Raw genomic sequence first — 21,285 nt, 5'->3', positions numbered from 1 at the left:
CGCGCTCCGCCCCAGAGTTCGAATCCTCTGGTCCCACTAGCTAATCAGGTCACATGACACTCTGGGAACTCGCCACTTAAAGCGGCATGCTACCACATCCCCGCCCCTTTATGTTCCTAATTAACTTCTTCAATTAGCAAAGGAATTATTTACAAAAATACACAAGTGTCTCTCAAAACAGTCTCCTATAAGTTAAATCGGTCGGGTCTTATTGATCCTTTGAGAGCGATGCAAATTCACTAATGGGTGCTTCAATAGTGGAGGTAACTTTGGTTTGAAACTCAATAGGTTGACTCACGAATTGCGAACGTGTATCAATAAAGATAATTCCCTCAGTTCCCTCAGGAACATTACTCAGTTTGTCCTCTGGGTAGCTTCTGAAGGCAACAATTTTATTCGTAGCTGTGTCTCCGACAAAGCATACCAGGGTCAGGGTGTCGCACTGGTTCATTGTGCGGTTCTCGCCTCCTCATGTGGTCCAGGTTTTTTTTTAAACCTTCTCCCTTGAACATCTAGCTTGTATGACACTGGATTTGTTTTTGCCGCGACTGCTCCTGAGATCAAATTCGGGCCAGCAGCAAAATTCTTCACATAAACCAGATCGTTTACCTCAAACATTCTTTCAGATTTCTTGGAGATGTGGTGTTTTTTCTGTTTGTTTTGTTTAGCCTCCACCCTCCCTGCCAAATTTGGAAATGTAGGGCGTGATCATACGGCCTCGTCGCGCGACTCAGGACACTACGAGGCCATCGCGCGAGATTTGTGACGCTTGGGACGCCTCGAGAGATATAATGAGATCTCGCGAGATGTCGTGATCTGGGTCTTGCCCTCACTGGGCGGGATCCAGATTTGCATATTTAAGTGAGCAGTTAGCCTCACTTAAATGTCTCCGCTGGAGTCTCCCAATGCCCGGGATTGAAGGGTGGCAAGGTGGCACTGCTGCCTCACAGCAGCAGCGACCCGGGTTCAATTCCATCCTTGGGTGACTGTCCGTGTGGAGTTTGCAGGTTCTCCCTGTGTCTGCATGGGTTTCCTCCAGGTGATCCGGTTTCCTCCCACAGTCTAAAAATGTGCAGGTTAGGTGGATTGGCCATGTTAAATTGCCGCTTAGTGTCCAAAAAATTAGGTGGGGTTATGGGGTTAGGTAGGGTGCTCTTCCAGAGGATTAGTGCAGACTCAATGGGCTGAATGGCACTGTAGTGAATCTATGAACATCTGCACCTGGGGAGGCTCGCCATGGCTCCGTTTAATAATAATGATCTTCATTGTCACAAGTAGGCATGCATTAACATTGCAATGAAGTTACTGTGGAAAGCTCCTAGTCGCCACATTCTGCCGCCTGTTCGGATACACGGAAGGAGAATTCAGAATGTCCAAATTACCTACCACGCAGACACGGTGAGAACGTGCAGACTCCGCACAGACAGTGACCCACGCTGGGAATCGAACCTGGGATCCTGGCACTGTGAAGCAGCAGTGCAAACCACTGTGCTGCCGTGCCGCCCATATTTAGGGCATTGAGGGAGTCTGGAGGCCACAGAGGGGTATTGAGAGATTGGGGAGGCATTTAAAAATGGTGTCTCAATCTCTTCCTGTACTGTCAGTACAGGAAATGAAGGTAAGTGCGGCCTCGCCATTCCTCACCGAGGCCACAAGAAAAACAAAGTCCTGTTGGTCATTCTCGACGCTGCAGGCTCTGAGAAACACCCTACTAAACGTGCCAAAAACAGGACTCTTTTTCCCGTTTAATTGCGGCCATTAGGTTCAATCACATTCTAATACATCTGCCCATTAGTAAGTCAGCGAGTATAATACTTGTGGTGACATGAGATGTTGTTCTATAGGTGAGCAAGAACTGGGCCAGTCTGAGTTGTAGAGGGGCTGACGACTTTCTTCATGACGGCTTTGAATGTTTGAATGGATCTCTTTGCCAGTCCATTTGAAGCAGGGTTGCAGAGCTGTTTTAATATGTTGAATGCTGTTGGTTCTCGTAAAATGTTGGAATTCTTCACGAGTAAAAGCAGTCAATTATATGAGGCCAGAACCCTTGGGCAACCTGTGGATGCTGAATGTCTGTTGCAATTTCTCTACCTTCACTGGTGAGGCCGTTGACTTAATTTTGTGTATGTCCAACCATTTAGAGTGGGCATCTATGATGAAAAATAACTTAGAGCCCATAAGTGGACCCGCAATATCAGCCTGGCCACTCCTAAGGGTGCATTAGGGCTGCAGATGGAAGTTCTGCTGCATTTGACATTGGTCACATTGTTTGACCAGATTCTCTGTGTCAATATCCATCCTGGGCCACCATATGTAATTGCATGTGAGCATTTTAATTTTGTCATCACAGGATGGGCACAGTGTAGCTCCTGTAATAATAGCTTCTTAGCAGGAGTGGAAACGACCACCCTTGCCCCCCATAACAATACTCAGTCTTTACAACGTAACTCATCTTTTCCTATCTGAAAGGGCCACAACTGCTCAGGCCTGTTATTATAATGCCATTATAATCTATTATAATCTTGTCTTGAGAAAATAAGGGTTTTTTCTGGGTCTAAAGCTTGACCTGTCGCACCAACACTGGCAATGTAGCTAGGAAGCAAGAACAATTTCCTGTGGCACTGGCGGAGGTGGTATACGGTCAGATAGGGGACGACAGCTCAAAGCATCCGCTTTTGAAATGTGGGCACCCGGCCTATTTTGAAACATGTATTCATCGGCTGCTAACAATAAAACCCAGCATTGGACCTGAGCTGAAACTATGGAGAGAATGGCCCCATCCGCTCGAAATAAGCCCAACAGATGTTTGTGATCAATAACAACTAGGAAATGTTGTCCATAGATGTATCGATGGAACTCTTTAATTCCGAATATTACGCTAGTCCCTCCTTTTCAATTTGAGAGTTGAGCATTAGTCAAAATCCTCAAAGCACAGACGATAGGCCTTTCTGCATTACCTTCCATTCTATGGGGCAAAACCACTCTGATTCTGCAAGGGGATAAGCAGGTAAGAAAGAACCCTTTTGAAGGGCCAAAGTGGAGCGAGAGACTGGATGACTGTAAAGCTAGTTTAACTTGATCTTTCTGATGCACTTTCCAATACCATCCCTGGTGCATCTTCAGAAGTGAATGTAGGGGTGCCAACAATGTTGAAAGATTAGGAATAAGTCTGCTGTAACAGTTTACCATTGCTAAAAAGGTTTTCAATTCTGATATACTTTTGGGGGGGGGGGGGGCAATGCTTACTTAATTGCTTTGATTGTGTCCTCCATAAAGTGACTTCTGCCCTCAATCCTAAGTATGCTACTTCCTTAGCTGGGAACTGTTTCTTTTCAGCCTAACTCAAACCTTCTTAAATATTTTTAAAACTTCTTCGAGATTTGCTCGGTGCTGCTCTTTGGATTCTCCTGTAACCAATACTGTTACAACCCCCTTGGAGGTCACAGGTTATGCACTATCCGATTCCCTGTGACCACAACAGAATATGAACTCCCCGGTAAAACAGGCCGGGGTTTCCCCTTAACAAGGGGAACCCTCATTGTATTTAAACCCCGATCTGGGTGCAAGTCGGGGAGGGTGACCCTTCAGGGTGAGGAGAGTAGCTGTGTAGTTAGCTGCTAGAAAGAAAGGTCATCGATATAGACAGAGAGGCAGTAGATTTAGAACTGAGATGAGGAGGAACTACTTTTTGCAGAGGGTGGTGAATTTGTGGAACTCGCTGCCCCATAGTCCGATGGAGTTTGAGTCATTAAATGGTTTCAAGAAGAGAGCTCTATTTCTGATTTTAACAAAAGTGTTAAAAGGATATTGGGAACAGGTAGGAAGGTGTATTTGATGCCTGGAATATTTGACACTCCCAGATTGCGTTGGAGTGTCCCGAAATGAATAAATGATTTCCTGAAAGCTGCTGCTGGTGACTCGGGAGAAACATTCTCCTGCATTCTGGTACTTGCCCATTGATTTCGTCACGGCAGTTTTCAAGGGAATGGAGTGACGTACGTACATTTAATGCAAATCACAAAATTTTGACTAGTTTCAATAGGAACTGACAAATTATTCCTCTTGGTGGGCAGCATGGTAGCATAGTGGTTAGCACTGTTGCTTCACAGCTCCAGAGTCTCAGGTTCGATTCCCGGCTTAGGTCACTGTCTGTGCGGAGTCTGCACGTTCTCCCTGTGTCTGCGTGGGGTTTCCTCCAGGTGCTCTGGTTTCCTCCCACAGTCCAAAGATGTGCAGGTTAGGTGGATTGGCCATGCTAAATTCCCCTTAGTGTCCAAAAGGTGGGGTGGGGTTACTGGGTTACGGGAATTGGGTGGAGGTATGGGCTTGGGTAGGGTGCTCTTTCCTAGGGTCGGTGCAGACTCGATGGGCTGAATGGCCTCCTTCTGCACATGAAATTCTATGAATTTCTATGCCCCATGGCTTTATTGTCAATGAGTGCTGTCTGGTTACTGACTCTGGACTCTGAAGATGTCCTACAACCATGACTCCGTGGGAATTGTCCAGAGTCGGGGGCTTAGGATGGTTCTGATTTGCTTCCCTGGAGAGTTACCTGGCAAATGTTGAACAGAAAAGTCCTGCTCTAACTCTCCTGATGCACTGTACAACCGACTCTCCCAAGCCGCCCCGATAGCCCCTGGCCTGACAAAGCCTCCTGAATCAACCTGACTACCTCTGACCCACCGTACCAACCTCACCCAGCTGCCACCCAAACACCACCTCTGCCACCTTATCCAGTTACCAACCTACCACCTCACCCCCTGCCATCCTACTCCCAGCCCACTCCACCTCACCCACCTAGACACTCCCCCAATTGCTCATCTGCCCAGCTGCTCAAAGCCCACTTGAAAGCTGTTTAAATGTACCAATGGTTTTCAGTGTGTAAGTGAGCACTTCATAGAATGTGCAACCGCTCCTGCTGTAAAGAGGGGAATGGCTTGTCTCTTTCCCCCCACCCCCACTCCTCCCCTGCCTCCACCACTCCCCTCCACCCCTGATGATCCTGCACAGTACGGTGTCAGACTGGTCTGTCATGGTACACCCAGCCAGGGGCGGGCAGAACTCCGTTGGTGACTGCTGCATCTCGAAAATTCTGTGTTACTGTGTGGAACAAGTATTTTTCGACTTGTATTGTGAAGCAATAAATTGATCACAGTGCTCAATAAGGGCATGTTTTCATTTAATAAATGCTCACTCATTAGATATCAGATCTGTTTCTACATGGTTTAGGAATCATTCTGTTAAGAAACCTTTTCTTATAGGCTCATGGGTGGTAAAGATTCTCACTCACACTGGATCCAACTGTGATGAATGCAACCAAACTTTCAAACTGCAGATCAGTATCATGTGATTGAGTGTCACCTGTCTCCAGGAATACATCCAGCCTGTGTTGGCAACCCAACTGACTGACGCTAAATGCACCTTTTTTATTCTGTGGTTCAGTCTGGAGTTGATCCTTATTCCCCATATCCCTGGTATGGTCATTTGGACTCTTTTATGCTGTAACTTGGAAATCTGACCCTTACCGATTGTTGTAGTGCTGCAGCATGTTATGTGTAACATCCATGACATTTTAATTGCCGCGCCATTGGTGATCATGACTTTCTGCCAATGATGCCCGAAGCTTATCTCCACCTCTCTTTCCTTGTTTAAGACACTTGTTAAAACCTGCATCATTAAGCATCTGTCCTATCTCTTTATGTGACTCTGTGTCACTTTTCTTTTTGTTCTATAACATTCCTGAAGTGCCCTGGGTCTTTTATGGTTAAAAGAAGCATAAAGAAAGCAATTGTAATATAAGGGTATCTGACATAGCAAGGGACTGGGACTGGGAAACTGTACCACCAACAATGTGATGTAAAGTGACATATGACCTGAGATTAGGGTCAAGTTGTGGATTGAACAGAGACCTGTGTAGAAGCAAGCATGGAGTCCGTTCTCACTGGAGCGAAGAAGGAAGAGAGGTGACTTGGTAGAGATGTACAAGGTGATGAGAGTGGATGGCCAGAGACTTTTCCCCAGGGTGGAAATGGCTGTCACGAGGGGACATATTTTTAAGGTGATTGGAGGAAGGTATAGGGGAGATGTCAGAGGTAGGTTCTTTACACAGAGAATGGTGGGTGTGTGGAATGCACTGCCAGCAGAGGTGGTGGAGTCAAGAGTCATTAGGGACATTAGGGACAGGCACATGGACAGCAGTAAATTGAAAAGGTGTGTTGTGTTATGCTTCTTCATGTAGCATAAGCTGCTTCCTTGATGTATACTCTGACAAAGGAAGATTCAGACTTGGAGATAGGTTTAACACATTTATTGTACAGTTAACAATTCTCTTACTAGAGTTCGACTCTCCTGCTAATCTTGCTATAGTAATTCAGTCTAACTAACCAGTCTGCTCCAATCCATGCAGTGGGTGTGATGCTTCCGATCTGCCCCTGTCTTTCTCTCTGAGTGTCGCCTGTGGAAAAGAGAAAGAGCATGTGTGCCCTGTCCCTTTATATGGGTTGTCCCTTGTGGTAGTGTCACCTCTGGGTGTCTTGATTGCCCATTGGTCGTGTCCTATTGGTTGAATGTTTGCTCCCTCTAGTGTTTATTTAGTCTTAGTGTATTTACATTAACCCCTTGTGTATTTACAGTGATGCATATCACCACAGGGTGTAGGTTAGGTTGATCTTAGATTAGGATAAATGGTTAGCACAACATTGTGGGCCGAAGGGCCTGTACTGTGCTGTACTGTTCTATGTCTATGTTCTATATCTTGGGCTATACCCTGTGTATGTGTTTGCTCAGTTGGCTGGACAGCTGGTTTGTGATGCAGAGCAAGGCCAGCAGCGTGAGTTCAATTTGTGTAATGGCTGAGGTAATTCATGAAGCCCTGCATTCTCAATCTTGTCTCTCGTCTGAGTTGTGGTGATCCTCAGGTTAAATCACCAACAGTCAGCTCTCCCCCTCAAAGGGAAAGCAGCCTATCATCATCTGGGACTATGGCAACCTTACTTATTTACTAATACATACATTGTTTTGTGTTATCAATAAACAGTTGATGTTCGACCATACAAGACTGAGAACCTCTTTGTGAGTCCGACTGAACATACAACAATTATTGTTGACAAAATACCTTCAATGGAGATGCAGGATGGAGCAGTGGGTTAGAAAATATTCCTTCGAAGTAGGGAACTGTTTTGTTTTAATTTAGAGTACCCACTTCATTTTTTCCAATGAAGGGCCGATATGGTGTGGCCAATCCACCTAGCCTGCACATCTTTGGGTTGTAGGGGTGAAACCCACGCAAACACGGGGAGAATGTGCAAACTCCACACGGACAGTGACCCAGAGCCAGGATCGAACCTGGGACCTCGGTGCCGTGAGACATCAGGGCTAACCCACTGCGCCACCATGCTGACCTGCAGTAGGGAACTGTTTAAAGCACTCTGCTTATGGATGGAAGTCCTGTTTGGTTATTAGTTGTAAGTGTGTGAAATCAATGAATTTGGATTTGATCCATTCTCTCGTGGCCTTCAGTGCAAATTGTTCTTAATTTATGTTTGTCTACCCAGTCAAAAGTCACAGAACAATTTGTTGAATCGAAGTATAGTGGGCGCGATTCTCCAAACAGGGAGAAATCGTAAGGCTAGCGTCAAAAACGGGCGAGTTTGACGCCAGCCTCCCCCCTCCCCGACCGGGAACCGATTCTGGTCCCCGGTCGGGGCTAGCATGCCGCGGCCGTGAACTCCGGCATCGCGGGCTTAACGAATTTTGTTAAGCCCGCTTGCCAGAGTTTGCGACGGCTGACGCGTCACATGACGTCAGCCGCGCATGCGCGGATTGGAAGACTCCAACCCGCGCATGCGCGGATGACGTCATCGCGCATTTGCGCGAAACCCGCGCATGCGCAGGCCGGGATGCCCCTCAGCCGCCCCGCGAATTGATACAGCGGGACGGCGGAAGGACAAAGAGTGCGCGGGAATCGGACCCGCTGCCCGCGACCGGTGCCCACCGATCGCGGGCCCATGGCACCCTTGGCACGGCCGTGGTACTGCCGTGCCAATCGGTGCCATGGTTGCCAAAATCCGAACTTTACAGCCGTTTTTACGACCGGCCAGACCAGGTGTGTTTGCCGTTCGTAAAAACGGCCGTAAAGGGCTTGGACTTCGGCCCATTGGCCAGCTGAGAATCGCTGCTCGCCGTAAAAAAACGGCGGCAGCGATTCGTGTCGGGAGTCGGGCGTGGGGGGGGGGGGGGGAGAATAGCGGGAGGGCGTCAGACTAGCGTGGCCGTAAAAATTTACGACCCCCGCTATTCTCCGCACCGTCGTGAGTGCGGAGAATTGCGCCCAGTATTTGTATTGACTCTTCTGTACCTTGTCTGTTTGCAGAGTGTCCTGTATTCACACAGCCCCTGACAGATGTCACAGCGGATGAAAGCAGCAGCATCACATTACAGGGCAAAATTACTGGAACACCTCCAATCATCATCTCCTGGCTTCTAAATGGTGAGGTTAAATCCTGGCAAAATGTGTGTTCAAGTTATGGAGCTATTGGGAGGCTTTGATCAAGAAAATGGCCACACTAAAAACGTTCTGATGTCCAAGCGTGCAAAAGAATCAGAAAATGGCTTAGCCTGTAAGGGGCAGAAACCTGGGTTTTAAATCTATAAGTGAACGTGTTTAAATTGAGTAAAATTCTCACCCTCGTAGCATGCTGTCTGAATGTGTGACTTAGCTAACCTGGCTGACTGCAGTCAGCTGTCCATTAATAATCCAGTATTTGCACTTTCAAGGTTGAATATCCTCAATATGATAGTTATATGATTGTTTTCCCTTCATTGACTTTAGAATATTAGAACCCTTTGTTGTGAGAACACTTAAATTATATGACTTTAAGTCAGCTATATTAATCGTTCATGGTGTCTGTCAGCCATACTTAAAAATTTGACTCCACACACATCCCAAGAAATAATATTGTCCAACAAAGTGCATTTGGGCAGTTGAATCAGCCCCTCCTGAACCTGAGAAACTTCCTCTTTCATTATGCTTTCAATTGATTGAATGATGGTCAAAGCTGTAATGAAGAGTTCAGTAAAGGTAAGGCAAATGAGATTTCTTAAAATAAATAAATTTGTCTTTTTTGGTGGCCCCTGAAGAACCCTAAATGGTGTAGGCCCAATACCTGCCCTGCTCCTGACTGATTAATTTCCCCATGGGGAAGGGTTGTTAAGCCACTAATTTTATATATTTAAGGATTATTGGAAAAAATGGGCCCCACGACTTGAGAAGATTGGGCTCAGGCAACCCTGTGCATAAATGACCGTGCATCATACCTGCTTCACAACCAAAAAATGGGAATATACAAAAGCAACAGCTGAATGGTGAAGTGTTACAACTCCCCCATACACTTAGAGATTTATTGATGGTAGCCATATGAGTAATTCGGCTACTAAACATGATGTTAACGATCAGCATGATCTCCCGTCCCATCGAAATGAGGAAAATGTCAATGGGCCCTATAACCTTCATCGCTGCATACAATTCCAAAGTTTTTTTCCAGTTTGACCCCATTTTAATGCGTAAAATTAATGTCACAGCTGAAGCCAACAAAAACAAAACAGCAACAAAGTAGCGTGGCAACATTCAGTATAGAATTAAAAAGGTTTGTGCATTATAGATCATGATATTATGCATCATGAAACATTGTACTTTAATTTACTTTGTCAATCATTTGATGTACTTTTATAGATTTCTGTCATGCTCTCTCTATTCCTCATGACAGAGAACTCAGTGAAGACCCTCTCCTCCTGCTTTCTGGCCCAGGATCACTGCCCATGCATCCTGCTGCACTATTCCCCCCTATAAAGGCGGTGGCTGTGCCAGTGCCCTTCTGTGCTTTGCCCCCTAAAGGATGGCAGCCATAAACCCAGGCCTCTCACGGGGGAGAAATCCCACAGCTGCCATCCTGCTGGGTGTAATTGCAGGACCGTTAAATGACATTTAAATGTCAGGTAAATGACATTCACCTGAGGAAGGAGCTACGCTCCGAAAGCTAGTGATTTGAAACAAACCTGTTGGACTTTAACCTGGTGTTGTAAGACTTCTTCCTGTGCATTATTTGATGCAGTCTAATTTTACTCATGTCAGTGCTAATTCCAATCTGGTTTCAGGCAAAACAGCAAAGTTTGGGAGAGCTTCTTTCAATAATGGAGTCGCACAGTGGGTGGTTGAGGACTGTTTGCCAGAAGATGCAGGAATATATGAATGTGCCGCAGAAAATGTTGCAGGGAGAGCGTCAAGCAGTGCTACAGTAACAATCCGAGGTGAGTGAGGACAATGAAAGTGCTACTGTATTACAGAGGCAGCAGGGGAGGTTGGATGTTGCCGAACTTGCTTCATTATTATTGGGTGACGAATGTGGACAAGGTGCGGCAGTGGTGGGTTGGAGAAGGTGTGGAGTGGGTGAGTGTTATAACCTGCCCCATTACTACTGGCTGGGGACTAATGGCAATCCCACAATCCTTAGTGAGTATGAGCTTCCCCAATGAGGGGGCGGAGATATCATTAGCAGCCAGTGGAGTGAGCAGTAAGGGAGTGTGGCTGCATATATGTAATTGTAAATAAAGTTATTTCTTTTTAATTCTACAACCTTGTGCTGGATTCTTTGTGGCCCTCACTAAAGTTAGGATGGAGGACGAATCTTGTGAGGCGTCTAGTTTGAGGGCTTATGGTGATGGCAGCATTGCCAATGGCTCTGAGTAGGTATTCAGGGAGCCCAGTGATGCAGTCCACAGTGAAGATATGGAATCAGCTGAGGAGGCATTTTAGGATGGAAGGGATGTTGGTGCTAACCCTGCTGTGCAAGAATCATGCGTTTCAGCCAGGGGGATGGATGGTGTATATAGGAGGTGGAGGGAAGTGGGGCTGGTCAAGGTGAAAGATTTGTATTTGGAGGATGTGTTTGCCAGTCTGGAGGAGCTAAGAGAGAGGGTAGAGCTACTGATGGGGAGTGAGTCCGGGTATCTGCAGGTTAGGGACTTTGCATGAAAGATCTGGAAGGGTTCTCTAGGTTGCTAGGATACACCCTGCTGGAGCGACTGCTGCTTCTTGATGTGGAAAGCGATGGAAAAATTGGGGACCTCCTCTTGTTCAAGGATGAGCTTGATACAGTTTAAGGTGGTGCACAGGGTGCATATGACTTTGGGGAAAATGAGTGGGTTCTTTCAGGAGGTAGCAGATGATTGTGAGAGGTGTGGGTGGGGGCCAGTGAATCATGTGCACATGTTTTGGGGTTGTGAAAAATTGGGAAGATTCTGGGTAGGAGTGTTCGAGGTCTTAGCCAGGATAGTGGAGGAGGAGATGGACCTGGACCCTTTGGTGGTGATATTTGGGGTTTCAGAGAAGTTGGAGCCCATGGGAGAGGAGGAATGCTGATGTTGTGGCCTTCGCCTCTCTGATTGCATGGTGGTGAATTTTGCTGGAATGGCAGCATGGTTGGATGACCTGTATGACTTCCTATGGTTAGAGAAGATAAAGTATGAGTTGAGGAGCTCAGCAGGGGAGTTTGAGAAAAGGTGGGGGATGTTTGTGACCATGTTTGAGGAGTTATTTGTTGCAGGGGGGTGGGTGATTGTGCACGGTGAAGTCGAGACATCCTGAGTGACTGAGACAGCTAGAGTGAGGTTGAAACTTGGTAATTTGGTGCAGTGAGTAATCAAGAAAAGTAAGTGGAAAATCTAATTGTCCTGTTTTTAAGTTAAAAGTTCAGTGTCTAGCTTAGTGTCTGATTGACTGAAGCTGCCCCCATCCCGTGTGGCAGTAATCTCATTCACCTGAAGCCTGATTAGTGGCAAAAAGATATGAATTGTATTGAATTGCATTCTTCTGCTTGAAGCTAAGTAGTGTGACTCATCTTAGTTTAGCTGAGATCTATATAAAAGGCAGACACAAATTGTGCGCACCCTCAGTAAGCTTGTGGACGGTGAAGTTGAGACATCCTGAGTAAGACAGCTGGAAAATTCGGTGCAGAGTGGGAGGAGGTGCTTTTTCCCTACTGTTCTGCTTTCTTTCTTCTGGCCTGTAAGTGTTAATCTGCAGGGAGAGATCCAGAGAGCATCCTGGATAGTAAGTGATTTTAAAACCTTTTCAAATTGTGTTGGGGGGGGGGGGGGGGGGGGGGTTAAAAACTGAAGTGACATCACAGTAAAGCCGTGACCTGATTAACTAGTGCTTAAATGTCACTCAGCGGGGTGCAGTGCTCCAACTGTGAGATGCGGCAGATCTGTGAAGCTTCCAGCGTTCTGGTTGACTACTTCTGCAGCAAGTGTAACCAATGGCAGCTCCTCACAGACCGTGTGTTCGGTTGGAGCAGCAGCTGGATGCACTTAGGAGCATGCAGGTGGTGGAAAGCATCACAGATAGGAGTTATAGAGATGTGGTCACACATGTTGCAGGCAGACAGATGGGTGACCGCTAGAAAGGGCAGGCAGTCAGTGCAGGAATCCTCTGTGGCTGTTCCCCTCTCTACCAGGTATACCTTTTGGGATACTGTTGGGGGGAGGGGGGGATAGCCTATCAGTGGAAAACAACAGCAGTCAGTACAGTGGCACCACAACTGGCTGTGTTGCTCAGCAGGGGAGGGCAAAGTGCAGGAGAGCGATAGTTCTAGGGGACTCTATAGTAAGGGGCACAGATAGGCGCTTCTGTGGAAGTGAAAGAGACTCCAGGATGTTATGTTGCCAACCTGGTGCCAGGGTCAAGGATGTCTCTGAACAAACACAGGATATCCTGAAGGGGGAGGGTGGACAACCAGAAGTTGTAGTACACATAGGTACTAACGACATAGGCAGGAAGACTGATGAGGTCCTGCAGAAGGAGTTCAGGGAGTTGGGTAGTAAGCCGAGAAGCAGGTCCTCTAGGGTTGTAATCTCTCAATTGCTCCCTGTGGCATGTACCAGTGAGGCTAGAAATATGCAGCTAAACATGTGGCTAAACCAGTGGTGTAGGAGGGAGGGTTTCAGATTTTTGGACCATTGGGATCTCTTCTGGGGCAGATGGGACCTATACAAGAAGGACGGGTTGCATCTAAACTGGAGGGGCACCAATATACTGGCTGGGAGGTTTGCTAGTGTCACTCGGGAGGATTTAAACTAGTATGGCAGGGGGGTGGAATCAGAGCGTTAACTTAAAAGCTGTCATAACTGAAGGGGAAATAGAGAACAAAAATAATAGAACATCACCCTCGGGCAGTGTAAAACAGGTGACAAGTGTGAGAACGGAAGTCAATGCAGGACTGAGGGTATTGTACCTTAATGCGCGCAGTATACGGAACAAGGTAAATGAGCTTGTGTATATTGAAATTGGCCGGTACGATGCTGTGGGCATCAGAAATGTGGCTGCAAGGGGATCAGGCCTGGGATCTAAACTTCATTGAAGCCTACTCGTGACAATAAGTGATTTTCATTTTTTCATGTGTCCTATCGAAAGGACAGGCAGATTGGCAAAGGAGACGGGGTTGCATTGTAAGTAAGGAATTAAGTTAAATCGATAGCAAGGAGAGATATAGAATCAGAAGGTAAAGAATCTCTGCGGTAGAGTTGAGGAATTGCAAAATTAAAAAGACCCTGATGGGAGTTATGTACAGGCCCCCTAGCAGTAGTCAGGATGTGGGGCAGAAAATAAATAAGGGGTGGTATTCTCCCCTATCCGGCGGGGCTGGGGGTCCTGGCGTAGCGGAGTGGCGCCAACCACTCCGGCGCGGGCCTCCCCAAAGGTGCGGAATTCTCTGCACCTTTAGGGGCTAGGCCCACGCCGGAGTGGCTCCCGCTCCTCGGGGCTGGCCAAAAGGCCTTCGCCGGTCGACGTGAGTCCGCGCATGCGCCAGAGCGTCAGCGGCCGCTGACGTCACCACCGGCGCATGCGCGGTAGAGGGGGTCTCTTCCACCTCTGCCATGGTGGAGGCCATGGCACCGGCGGAAGAAAAAGAGTGCCCCCACGGCACAGGCCCGCCCGCCGATCGGTGGGCACTGATCGCGGGCCAGGCCATCGTGGCGGCACCCCCCGGGGTCCGATCGCCTCACGCCTCCCCCAGGACCCCGGGGTCCGCTCGCGCCGCCTGCTCGCGCCGGCACCAGAGGTGGTTTAAACCAAGTCGGTGGGAGAGGCCTGACAGCGGTAGGACTTCGGGCCGGAGAACCGCTGCGGGGGGCCCGCCGACTGGCGGGGCGTGATTACCGCCCCCGCCGATTCCCGGGTGGCAAAGAATTCCGGCCATGGCGGGGGTGGGATTTACGAATGCCCCGGGCGATTCCTCGACCCTGCGGGGGGCTCGAGAATTCCGCCCCTGGAGAGAGAAAGCATGTAAAAAAGGCAATAACACCAATAACCATGGGCGACTTCAATATGTATGTGGACTGGGAAAATCAGGTTGGTAGTGGATCCCAAGAAAAGGAATTTGTGGAATGTTTGCGAGATGGTTTTTTGCAGCAGCTTGTGGTAGAGCCCACTAGGGAACAGGCAATTCTGGATTCGGTGATGTGTAATGAGGCAGACTTGATTAGGGATATTGAGTGGAAGGAACCCCTAGGGAGCAGTGACCACAATATGATAAAATTTACCCTGCAGTTTGAGAGGGAGAAGCTGGAGTCAGATATGACGGTATTACAATTAAATGAGGGAAACTACAAAGACATGAGGGAGGAGCTGGCCAGAGTTGATGAAAAAGGAGACTAGCAGGGAAGACAATGGAACAGCAATGGCAGGGGGTTTTGGTCAGTTATTCGGGAGGCACAGCAGAAATTCATCCCAAGGAGGATGAGACATGTTCAGGGCAGGACAGGGCATCCATGGTTGACGAGGGAAGTCAAGGACAGCATTGAAGCAAAAGAAAAAGCATACAAAGTGGCAAGGATTAGTGGGAAGACAGAGGATTGGGAATCATTTAAAAGCGAGCAGAGGACAACTAAAAAAGCAATAAGGGGAGATAAGATGAAATATGAGTGCAAGTAAGCTAGTAATATAAAAGAAGATAGGAAGAGTTTATAAGAGAGGCACAAATAGATATTGGACCGCTGGAAAACGTGGCTGGAGAAGTAATCATAGAAAACAAAGAAATGGCAGACGAGCTGAGCAGTTACTTTGCATCAGTCTTCACGGTGGAAGACACCAGTGGGATGACAGAGCTCCAGGAGAATCAGGGGGCAGAGTTAAGTGCAGTAGCCATCACTAAGTAGAAGGTTCTGGGGAAACTAAATGGTCTGAAGATGGATATGTCACCTGGACCGGATGGACTACACCGCATAGTCCTAAAAGAGAAAGCTAAGGAAATTGTGGAGGCATTGGTGGTGATCTTTCAGGAATCACAGGAGGCAGAAGGGCCCCAGAGGACTGGAAAGTGGCTAATGTAACACCACTGTTTAAGAAGGGATGGAGGCAGAAAACGGGAAATTATAGGCCAGTTAGCCTGACTTCGGTCATTGATAAGATTTTAGAGTCTGTTATTAAAAATGAGATCACGGAGTACTTGGAAGTGCATGGTAAAATAGGACTGAATCAGCACGGCTTTGTCAAAGGGAGGTCATGTCTGACAGATCTGTTAGAGTTCTTTGAGGAGGTAACAAGGAAGTTAGACAAAAGAGAACCAGTGGACTTGATTTATTCAGATTTCCAGAAGGCCTTTGACAAGGTGCCGCATAGGAAACTGTTAAATAAGTTAAGAGCCCATTGTGTTAAGGGTAGGATCCTGGCATGGATACTCCTGGCATGGATAGAGGATTGGTTGACTGGCAGAAGGCATAGAGTAGGGATAAAGAGATCTTTTTCAGGATGGCAGCCGGTGACTAGTGGTGTGCCTCAGCGGTCTGTGCTGGGACCACAACCTTTCACTATATACATTAATAATCTGGAAGAAGGAACTGAAGGCACTGTTGCTAATTTTGCAGATGATACAAAGATCTGTAGAGGGACAGGTAGTATTGAGATAAGCAAGGGGGCTGCAGAAAGATTTGGACAAGCTAGGAGAATGGGCAATGAAGTGGTAAATGAAATACAATGTGAGGTTATGCACTTTGGAAGGAGACATTTTGGCATAGACTATTCTCTAAATGGGGAAATGCTTAGGAAATCAGAAGCACAAAGGGACTTGGAAGTCCTTGTTCACGATTCTCTTAACTGGGCTGGTTCAGCACAGTGGGCTAAGACAGCTGGCTTGTAATGCAGACCAAGACCAGCAGCACAGGTTCAATTCCCGTTCCAGTCTCCCTGAACAGGCGCGGAATATGGCGACTAGGGACTTTTCACGGTAACTTCATTGAAGCCTACTTGTGACAATAAGTGATTATTCAGGGGCTGGTTTAGCACAGGGCTAAATCGCTGGCTTTGAAAGCAGACCAAGGCAGGTTCCCGTACCAGCCTCCCTGAACAGGTGCCAGAACTAGGGGATTTTCACAGTAACTTCATTTGAAGCCTACTTGTGACAATAAGCGATTTTCATTCATTTTCATTCAGGTTAACATGCAGGTTCAGTCGGCAGTTAAAAAGGCAAATGCAATGTTAGCATTCATTTCAAGAGGGCGAGAATACAAGACCAGGAATGTACTTCTGAGGCTGTATAATGCTCTGATCAGCCCCCATTTGGAGTATTGTGAGCAGTTTTGGGCCCTGTATCCAAGAACTGATGTGCTGGCCTTGGAAAGAGTCCAGAGGAGGTTCACAAGAATGATCTCTGGAATGAAGAACTTGTCGTATGAGGAATGGTTGAGGACTCTGGGTCTGTACTCATTGGAGTTTGGAAGGATGAGGGGCCATCTTATTGAAACTTACAGGATACTGCGAGGTCTGGATAGAGTGGAAGTAGAGAGGATGTTTCCACTTGTAGGAAAACCTAGAACCAGAGAACACCATCTCAGACTAAAGAGACGATCCTTTAAAACAGAGACAAGGAGGCATTTCTTCAGCCAGAGGGTGGTGAATCTGTGGAAATCTTTGCCGCAGATGGTTGTGGAGGCCAAATCACTGAGTGTCTTTAAGACAGAGCTGGATAGCGTCTTGATTAATAAGGGGATCAGGGGTTATGGGGAGAAGGCAGAAGAATGGGGATGAGAAAATATCAGCCATGATTGAATGGCGGAGCAGACTCGATGGGGCGAGTGGCCTAATTCTGCTCCTATGTCTTATGGTGATGGGGGGGGGGGGGGGGGGGGGAGGGGTGAATCAGTACAGACTGTATAGTTGATTGTTGGGAAGTAATTTTCCTGGGGTGTTTACTTGCTGTAACCTGCTTTGATACAAGTTTGTAATAAATTAAATTTTAAAACAAAAATAAAGTGCTGCTGTATGTGGTGATTGATACAACGTAAATATTGTTCTGATCAGCAGTTAAATAGCGGTGATGACCATAGATGGGACAGAATCATAGAAATGTTGCAACACAGAAAGAGGCCATTTGGCCCATCGAGTCTGCGCTGTATCTCCGTAGGAGCTAATTACCGAGTGCCTCCTCTCCCACCTTTTCACCGTAGCCCTGAAAATTATTCCTTTTCAGATAACATTCCAATTCCCTCTTGAATGCCTCGATTGAACTTCCCTCCATCAACATGCTCGGGCAGTACACTCCAGATCCTAACCACTCGCTGCTTGAAAAATGTTTTCCCCCATGTCGCCATGACTACTGTGGATTACCTTAAATCCTTCCACCAATGGGAATATTTTAGTTTCCTATCTACTCTGTTCAGGTCCCTCATAATTTTGGATACCTCTTTCAAATCTCCTCTCAACCTTGATTAATCCAAGGAGAACAGTCTCAGCTTCTCCAATCCACCTAACTAAAGGATGTTCTTTATCTCTGGGAACATTCTAGTGAATCTTTTCTGCACTGCCTCGGACCTGAAAGGAGCTTTAACCACAAATATTGATTTGTTTCTTTGAGTCTGAAATTAAATTTTTGCTCAATTCAGAATATTATAGTATGGAAATACACCATTTAGCCCATGAAATCTATGCCAGTCTGTTTTTTTCCCTTTCTTATGAGTCAATGAGTTTAATCCCAAGTTTCTCAATCCCCCATATACCTTAATTTTCCTATTTTCTAAGAAATTGTTATAATCCCCTTTTGAAGATCCTTAACCATGCTCCTTGCACCTTTGGTGTTCTGGTTGACCCCATAGCTTTGCCTTCACAAACACAGCCGACTTCCACTTCTCGAACATTGCTCTTCTGTCCTTTCCTTAGCCCGTTTCTTGTTGAAACCTATATTTGCACCTTTGTCACCTCCAGACTCAAAACGTATACTTGGCTAGCCTCTCATCCTCTATAGCCTCAACCTATGCTCATCCTTAATTTTGCATGTGTTCATGACCACTCATCACACCTACCCACCGAGACTGACAGTGGCTTCTGGTCCCATAATACCTTAAATGAACAATTCTTATTGTGTTTGGATCCCTCCATGGTCTTGGTTCCTTCTATCATGCTTCCAATGCTGAAAAACTCTCATATATTCCAATGCTCCGACTCTGGCTTCTTGTCCTTTCTCCCCTGCCATCTCCCCCCAAACCCATGCCACCATTAGCGGCCATGCCTTCAACCATGATGATGCTAATCTTTGAAGTTTCCTCTGAGCACTGTCTTCTCTGTCTCCCTTTAAGACCTTTCCCAAGACCAACATTTAGACAACCCCTCTCCTCCCCTCTATAGTCTCATTTTCCAAATTAGTCTTGCCTCTGTGAAGTTCTTTGAAAGGTTTTTCTTTCCTTGAGCCCGGAACGTATTCACCAAGTCTATGTTATCTCCCTGCAACTCGTGCTCCAATAGATCCATTTAGGTTACTGACCCTTTACGACATGGAAACAGTCCCAAGCGAGTTATCCTATCACCCCCCCCCCCCCCCCCCCCTTACCATCCCGCATCACCAACACCCCCGCTCCTCTCCCCCTGCTCCTCGAGGTCTCCTTTGAAAAATAACTACAAACAGCTAAGCACCATCCAGCAAAATTCCTATGACTGGAACTGTCGTAGGGCTAATATGATAATGATGAGGGCGGAGGATCAGAGAAAACCTGTTGAACACTTGATAGCAAGGCAATCATGGTAAGATTGTGAAATCCTACAATCTGCATCCGAGAGGTGCAGTTCGAACTTTTTTATTGTTGGCCACCTGTGAATTGACGGTGTATCGAGTTATTTCCTTTAGTAGTATCATTGTGACCACCGAGGAGTCCACACAAGAGGCGTGAAAAAACTGGTTATTTATTACCTAAGTAACTATTTACACCATGTGCACAGGTCCCAGTCGGGACTTCACTCCTCAGTTCCCACTCAGGCCAAGCTTTTAAACATGATGCCCATAGCTCTGCTGAAGGGGCCCCCCGCACCTCAATGGGGAAGCTTGTACTCAACAAGACTCACTGGGAGACTAATTTGTCCCACCCCGTAAGTCTCGTGCAGGTTATACCAACTAATTTTCAGAATGTTACATGTTGATTTCTTAGTTATTCCCCCTTCCCCGTTCTTAGCCACTTCTGCGAAATTCCTTCATGTTTGTGCTGGTTCTGGTCAAGTACAGACCTGCTCTGGTCTCTGCTTTAAACAGCATTTCTGCTCATACAGAGCAAATCAAAGGCACTAATCTTTTAATCTCCTTGGCATGTGGCGTCCTCACATGAACAACTGGTTCAGTAATTCACAAGGTAAGCCAAAAGACAATCAATAACACCAGTAATTGGACCAATTAGTAAAAGGATGGTACAGTGCTCTTTAGAAATGGAGAGTCTGCTTCAGTCATTCTGTTTCCTATTGTCATTTGGAATAAATGCTAAGACGTGTCCTCTGCTTAATAGACTTTGAAACGCTTCAGCGGCTAAAACTTTTGCCCACGCAAGTGAGAAACACTAACTGTGACGGCAGAATTGGTGAGAGTGACTCAGTACTTGAAAGTAAACATCATGGCACCGGGTCCAAGATCCAATTTTCAACCAATCTTTCGACTCTCCAAGAAGAGACACGGGAAACGATGAACATGAGCCTTCCTAAAGGTAATATGAAAAATTTGTATGAATTTGTATAAAATGGGGGCTTCCAGTGACGACAGGCAGGAGGCAGCCGCATGTTGGAGGGCTCCCGCTCGGGAATAGATTTATCGGGGTTTTAATGCCCGGTCCCAGGGGCAACAGATACTGAAAAAGTTGTAGGATGACACAGTGGGGAGAAATGTCCAAGTTTTTGAAAAAAACAGCCATGAAAAAGAGGGCTAATGAAAGTCCGCCGGTGAGTGGAAAGGTCGGCGTGGGAAATGTAAGGAAAGTGGAGGCTGGGGCGCCAGGGGAGGCTGCATTGCTCACAGCAGAAGGAATGACCAAGGTGATGGCCGTGGAACTTGAAAAACAGTTCACAAAGCACATGGAAGCGATAAAGAAGGAGATGGGGGCGGTATTGAAAGTGCTGGTGGAGGAGACGATTGCCCTGGTGAGGGCGGCGGTATCAAGCACAATGGCGGAGGTGCGGGAGCAAGGTGAGACACTGAAGGAAATGGAAGAAGCATTATCGCAGCACAGTAATCAACTCACCTCGATGGGGAAGGAGCTGTGGAGGGTGATAGAGACCAACAAGGGTCTGCGAGCCAAAATGGAAGACTTGGAAAACAGATCCAGGCGGCAGAATCTGAGGATCGTGGGTCTGCCCAAAGGGGTGGAAGGCCTGAGGCCGACGGAGTATTTTGCCACGATGTTAGCGGAGCTATTGGGGGAGGGGGAGGATCCCTCTCAATACAAACTGGATTGGGTTCATAGGTCATGGAGGCCTATACCAAAGGCGAGTGAGCCGCCAAGAGTAGTGACTGTTTGTTTCCATAGGTACAGCATGAAGGAGAAGGCCCTGTGCTGGGCAAAGCAGAAATGGGTAGTGCAGTGGGCTGGAGCTGGCATACGCATATACCAGGACTTTACAGTGGACTTGGCGAGGAGGCAGGCGGCTTTCGGCCGCGTGAAGAAGACACTGTACAACAGCAAGGTGCAGTGCGGCACAGTATATCCAGCTAAGTTGAGGGTGACCTACAAATCCAAGGACTTTTATTTTGGGACGGCAGAAGCGGTGGAGGGGTTTGCGAATGCGGAAGGACTGTGACAGAATTGAGAAATGGGACAGAGAGTTGGTCTTGTACTGATATAGCATCATGTAACTTTATTTTTTCACTGTGTGTTGATGTATGTACTAAATGAGTCGACACTGTACATTTGGACAAGGGAAGAGTTGGGACTTTCATTTGCAATGATGGTTCTTTGGGGATTGGGTGTGTATGCTGGGGTTGTGTG

General features: G+C 47.0%; 1 protein-coding gene across 2 annotated transcripts in view; it reads left to right on the top strand.

The window, feature by feature from the left end:
- LOC119954082 (myosin light chain kinase, smooth muscle-like) overlaps positions 1-21,285 on the top strand; it is a 103,172-nt gene that overhangs the window by 22,719 nt on the left and 59,168 nt on the right. Inside the window, exons 2-4 of one of the 2 annotated variants that reach the window (XM_038778935.1) lie at positions 8,372-8,488; positions 10,153-10,305; positions 19,816-20,010. In XM_038778935.1, the coding sequence (XP_038634863.1) occupies positions 8,372-8,488; positions 10,153-10,305; positions 19,816-20,010 (465 nt within the window). The remainder of the gene's footprint in view (positions 1-8,371; positions 8,489-10,152; positions 10,306-19,815; positions 20,011-21,285) is intronic. The other variant, XM_038778936.1, reaches the window with a different exon arrangement.

The sequence above is a fragment of the Scyliorhinus canicula genome, chromosome 19, assembly GCF_902713615.1.
Source record: "Scyliorhinus canicula chromosome 19, sScyCan1.1, whole genome shotgun sequence".
NCBI classification, from domain to species: domain Eukaryota; kingdom Metazoa; phylum Chordata; class Chondrichthyes; order Carcharhiniformes; family Scyliorhinidae; genus Scyliorhinus; species Scyliorhinus canicula.
This window is presented reverse-complemented; position numbering and strand designations above follow the sequence as displayed.